The sequence below is a fragment of the Palaemon carinicauda genome, chromosome 5, assembly GCF_036898095.1.
Source record: "Palaemon carinicauda isolate YSFRI2023 chromosome 5, ASM3689809v2, whole genome shotgun sequence".
Taxonomy (NCBI): Eukaryota; Metazoa; Arthropoda; class Malacostraca; order Decapoda; family Palaemonidae; genus Palaemon; species Palaemon carinicauda.
In genome coordinates this window covers 189303929-189310070 of record NC_090729.1, presented here as the reverse complement: position 1 = coordinate 189310070, position 6142 = coordinate 189303929, and the positions used below count along the sequence as shown (strand labels likewise).

At 33.3% G+C, this 6142-nt stretch overlaps 1 protein-coding gene across 1 annotated transcript in view; it reads left to right on the top strand.

Annotated features, from left to right (window-relative positions):
• Positions 1–276: 276 nt before the first annotated feature.
• Positions 277–6142, top strand: part of LOC137641684 (uncharacterized) — an 18308-nt gene continuing 12442 nt past the window's right edge. Inside the window, exons 1-2 of the mRNA XM_068374474.1 lie at positions 277–390; positions 2614–2826. Coding sequence (XP_068230575.1) covers positions 342–390; positions 2614–2826 — 262 coding nt within the window. The 5' untranslated portion in view covers positions 277–341. The remainder of the gene's footprint in view (positions 391–2613; positions 2827–6142) is intronic.

The following is a 6142-nucleotide window of genomic DNA, read 5'->3' as shown; positions in this document are numbered from 1 at the left end:
TCCTTTCCTCACTGGGCTATTTTCCCTGTTGGGGCCCCTGGGCTTATAGCATTCTGCTTTTACAACTAGGGTTGTAAATTAGCAAGTAATAATAATAGTAATAATAATAAGGCAAACACGATACGAAGACCATTTGGTCTAAGTTGCACATGTAAACAGGAAGAGCCGATACAAACACACTATTATGAAACTTGTTTCGGTTACACTGATAAGGACGGCCTCGTTAATCTTTCGTTATCAGCTCTGTGAATCGACCTTTATCTAGAGCTGTGGATAGGAAGGTATCAGTAGCGTCAATTATACTCTTCGTTCTAGACGAACTTTGTGGTTTTTGAGTTAAAATGAACAGCATAAACTGTTTGGTTTTCATTTTTGGTTTTCTTCTTGTGGGTAAGTAGAGGATGTGTTCGTTCGTGTGTGTTCTTCACTTAAAAGATTGTTGTAATTGTTAAAATTGTTACTGTTTTTAGAATGATTTATTGTTAATTTGTTCTCATCATTTATTTATTTCCTTATTTCCTTTTCTCACTGGGCTATTTTTTCCCTATTGGAGCCCTTGGGCTTATAGCATCTTGCTTTTACAACTAGGGTTGTAGCTTGGCTAAGTAGAGGATGCGTTAGTTCGTTTGTGTTCTTCACCTAAAAGATTGTTGTAATTGTTAAAATTGTTACTGTATTTAGAATGATTTATTGTTAATTTGTTCTCATCATTTATTTATTTCCTTATTTTCTTTCCTCACTGGGCTATTTTTCCGTATTGGAGCCCTTGGGCTTATAGCATCTTGCTTTTACAACTAGGGTTGTAGCTTGGCTAAGTAGAGGATGCGTTCGTTCGTTTGTGTTCATCGCCTAAAAATTGTTTTAATTGTTTAAATTGTTACTTTTGTAGAATGATTTATTGTTAATTTGTTCTCATCATTTATTTATTTCCTTATTTTCTTTCCTCACTGGGCTATTTTTCCCTATTAGAATCCTTGGGCTTATAGAATCCTGCTTTTCCAACTAGGGTTGTAGCCTGGCTAATAATAATAATAATAATAATAATAAAATTCGTTTTCCGTTTAGTAATTTTAGTTGGGAAGACTTTAAAGTGAAGAATCTGTGAAGAGTTAATAATAATAATAATAATAATAATAATAATAATAATATAATTCGTTTTCCGTTTAGTAATTTTAGTTGTGAAGACTTTAAAGTGAAAAATCTGTGAAGAGTTAATATGATTTCCATTAGGATTAAGTGATATTTGATCACAGGTGGCAAATTCTATTCGTCTGGTGACGTTGTATAAGATTTCATATGTATATTTGAGTTAAAAATATGAATGTTAGTAACATACACAGTACGATAATGTAAGGAGGTAAAGCCTATAGTTCGTATAAAACTTGTTGTTACGGAAATTAAAACTTTAGACACTTAATAACTTTCTTCTTGGCTAATTTTTATCACGAAGTTCAGTCAGGCTTTAATACTGAGCCTGTAATGGCATTTGTAAGACGACGCTGTCGTAGACTGAATGTACTCCACCTTGTTTGTGATATATATATATATATATATATATATATATATATATATATATATATATATATATATATGTATATATATAGGCATATATATATGTATATATATATATATATATATATATATATATATATATATATATATATATATTATATCTTGGCTAAAAACAATGGATTATTATCATTTAGACATAGGCTGAGTACATTTTTTATTCTAAATAATCATCTCTGAAACTACATATGAAAATTGATTAGACTAATGATTGCAAATATAGGAATAATACATTCTATTTAATTTTTAGCATTCTTGAACACTGGGATTTTGGAAAGTTGTAACCTCTAACCTAAAGTTTGAACTTAGAAATTCTGAATGAGGGTAGGAATGGTTTTCATGAGGGTTTAATAAAAAGGGCAACATGTCTTAGTTTTGTAAGAAATTTACTCCTGTAGAATTATTTTCAAAGGAAACTATTTATGTGTTAGTACACCAAACTTTCAACTGGGCTCCACAAGGCACTAGGCTGAGGACTATGAAGCGTGAAATGGGAGATGATGATAGGGACGACTGGCGAAATTTAACTGAGGCCCTTTGCGTCAATAGGCGTAGGACATAATGGTGATGCTGAAAGCTTTCACTTTGTAAAGTTTCTTTTACAATTATCATGCTGAAGTGTTCATAAGTGTGACACTTAAAATTCAAGTTTTTAAAAACCTTTTCGAATATTTTTTTTCATATTTATATGTGAGATTTAGGTGGAAGAAATACCCCTTCATATTTATAGCAGTGATTTATTTTGCATGAACAATATTCCTTGATTGACTCCCAAGAAGTATATTGAATAGGCTGACATGTTTTTTTTAGTATATATATGAAAGACTTATTTTACTGCTGTTACCGTTCTTAAAATATTTTATTTTGATTGTCCATTACTTCTCGTGTAGTTTATTTCCCTATTTCCATTCCTCACTAGGCTATTTTTCCCTGTTGGAGCCCTTAGGCCTATAACATCCTGCTTTTCCAACAAGTGTTGTGGCTTAGCTAGTAGTAGTTATAATAATAATAATAATAATAATAATAATCCTCGATCTTCCTCAGCCGGGAATGAAAACCACGTGGAGATAACCGGAGTACGTCTAACGAAGTACACAAGGGAACGCCCTTCCCTAAACCTCGGAGATGAGGACCTCTCCTACACCCTCGAGTGTATGTACACAGCACCACCCAGGAGCATTACGAAAATTGTATGGACTTTGGAAGGCTACGAACAGGACGTTTACACATGGGATGCGGCAACTAACACCGTGGAGGGTATGTAACTTATGTTATTCACGGTTACAGAATTTTGTATCCATAACTTTTTACGGGCTGTCTAAGCTCAAGAGCTAAGTGCAGGTCGGTCTAATGCCTTCCTGCTTGTCCATTACTTCAATGCTGGGTAGTTTTCCTAGGTTTCTAAATAATTTTATTTTTAGGTAATTTCGTGCAAGCTTGAAAACGTTGTTTTTAAAGCTTTTGACTTAAAATTTGAGTCAATGTATTAAGTATAAGCGTTCAAAATACTGACTTTTATCTTTATTACGACGAAGCTGGGTCGTGGTACTAGGTTTCTTAACCAGCCTTTTATATATATATATATATATATATATATATATATATATATATATATATATATATATATATATATATATATATATATATATATATATAATTTCTTACTAACTGACAAACGTTGCTTTTAAAGCTTTTGAATTGCAATTTGAGCCAATGTATAATATCTAAGCGTTCAAAATACTGACTCTTTTATTCTGCTTTCTTAACCAGTTTTTTTTCGTAATTTAGTGTTTGCTGGCAAACGTTGCTTGTAAAACTTTTTATTTGCAATATTAGTCAATGCACAACATCTTAGCGTTCAAAATACTGTCCCAAGCCACAATTTAATAGTTATTGTTCTCTGTGAGATATTATTTAAGCTTGTTTTGTTAATTGTCAAGACAATATATAAGGTTTTCTTCCACACAGGACGCTGTTGCAGTGATAAGCTACATTAAATGCATTATATGGTTGTGTATATGTGCACTCCATATACAAGTAACTTTGCTGAAACTTTGAAAGAAATCTAGATTCAGATTTACTAACAATTCTCCCAGACAGGAGTATCCAGAACTTTTTTTTTATCTTTTTATTAAAAAGTTAAATTACATCTTCTTTACAATCACAATATTTACAGTATAATCACATTTAATTGCATTTTTCTATAAACAAATCCATCTAATTTAACAATTTACAGCATCACACATCTTGATTTTAATTTTTAGTCACTCAAAAACAATAATTTATATACTTTTTGGTGAACATTTTATTCATTCTTTCTTTATAGATATTTTTTCAAAAGCCACCGATCATAATGAAATTTACTCTTAAGAAAGGCATCTGTTTCAGAACTAGTATACAGTAGTAGACTTATTTCATGGAAAATTAACCAAATTCATTCATTGCAACCGCTGAAATTTTATATATTTATGATTTAAAATGTGTAAAATTTTTATTTTGATAATGAAATGGCCACGTGTATCGTGAAAATCTATCCAACAATATCTCGATATTTGTTTTTCTCGAGTTGTGGATTAGATTTCATAACCCTGTTTACAAACACATTCAGTGTACTGTATATATACATATATATATATATATATATATATATATATATATATATATATATATATATATATATATATATACATATATATATATATATATATATATATATATATATATATATATATATATATATATATAATCATCATCATCATCATCTCCTACGCTTATTGACGGTTAGATTTCGCCAGTCGTCTCTCTCTTGAGCTCTTAATTCAATACTTCTCCATTCATCATCTCCTACTTCGCGTTTTATAGTCCTAAGCCATGTAGGCATGGGTCTTCCAATTCTTCTAGTGCCTTTTGGAGCCCTGATCCAACTATAACTCGATATTGGTTTTTCTCGAGTTGTATACCTTAACGTGGTGAATGGGTTTGAGTAGACTTCATATTGGTACTCTAGGTTTGAGTATCGTCATGATCAACATAGCTATACTAGTCAGGGCCAACCATACTAGATTGATTTATGTTCACCAAAAAGTATATAAATTATTGTTTTTGAGTAACTAAGAATTAAAATCAAGATGTGTGATGTAAATTGTTAAATTAGATGGATTTGTTTATAGAAAAATACAATTTAATATAATTATACTGTAAATATTGTGATTGTAAAGATGTAATTTAACTTTTTAATAAAAAGTTAAAAAAAAGATTGATTTACTATGAGCGATCTGACGAAAAACTTCCATCATCACCAATCCGCTGTGGCCAGTATGGTCATGAAAACTCATTAGAATTATGAAGTCCTAGGCCTTTGTGCTGCATTAGACTAGAAACATCTGTTGTATCTATCCACCAATATCGTTACTTATTTCTAGTTCAGGCCCCCTTCCTGACACACTTTAAAACAAACACTAACGATTATAGGCCTTTGTGCTTCAGCGGACTAGAAACTGCTACATTTGTTGTTGTCGTTGTTGTTGTTGGTAGTGGTGGTGATGGTGGTGGTGTTGTTGTTGTTGTTGTTGGTGGTGGTAGTGTTGTTGTTGTTGTTGTTGTATTTATCCATCAATGTATTTTTTTTCTAGTTCAGTCTTCCCCCCCCCCCACTGACACACTTGGAAACAGACACGGACGAGTACAGACCTTTGTGCATCAGCGGACTAGAAACTGCTACATTTGTTGTTGATGTTGTTGTTGTTGGTGGTGGTAGTGTTGTTGTTGTTGTTGTTGTTGTTGTTGTATTTATCCATCAATGTATTTTTTTTCTAGTTCAGTCTTCCCCCCCCCCCCACTGACACACGTGGAAACAGACACGGACGAGTACAGACCTTTGTGCTTCAGCGGACTAGAAACTGCTACATTTGTTGTTGTGGTCATTGTTGTTGTTGTTGTATCTATCCATCACTATCTTTTCTTTTCTAGTTCAGCCTCCCCTCCTGACCCACGTGGAAACAGACACGGACGAGTACAGACCTTTGTGGTATAGTGGACTAGCAACGGCTGTATATGTTGCTGTTGTTGTTGTCGTCATTGTTGTTGTTGGTGGTGATGGTGTTGTTGTTGTTGTTGTTGTAGTAGTATCTATCCATCAATATCTTTTCTCTTCTAGTCCAGCCCCCTCTCCTGACACACGTGGAAACAGACACGGCCTAGTACAGACCATTGTGGTACAGTGGAGACCTTTGTGCTTCATCGGACTAGCAACGGCTGCATGTGTTGCTGTTGTTGTTGTCGTCATTGTTGTTGTTGGTGGTGGTGATGGAGTTATCGTTGTTGTTGTTGTATTTATCCATCAATATCTTTTCTAGTTCAGCCCCCCCCCCCTCCTGACACACTTTAAAACGAACACTAACGATTATAGGCCTTTGTGCTTCAGCGGACTAGAAACTGCTACATTTGTTGTTGTCGTTGTTGTTGTTGTTGGTGATGGTGTTCTTGTTGTTGTTGTTGTAGTATCTATCCATCAATATCTCTTCTCTTCTAGTTCAGCCTCCCCTCCTGACACACGTGGAAACAGACACGGACG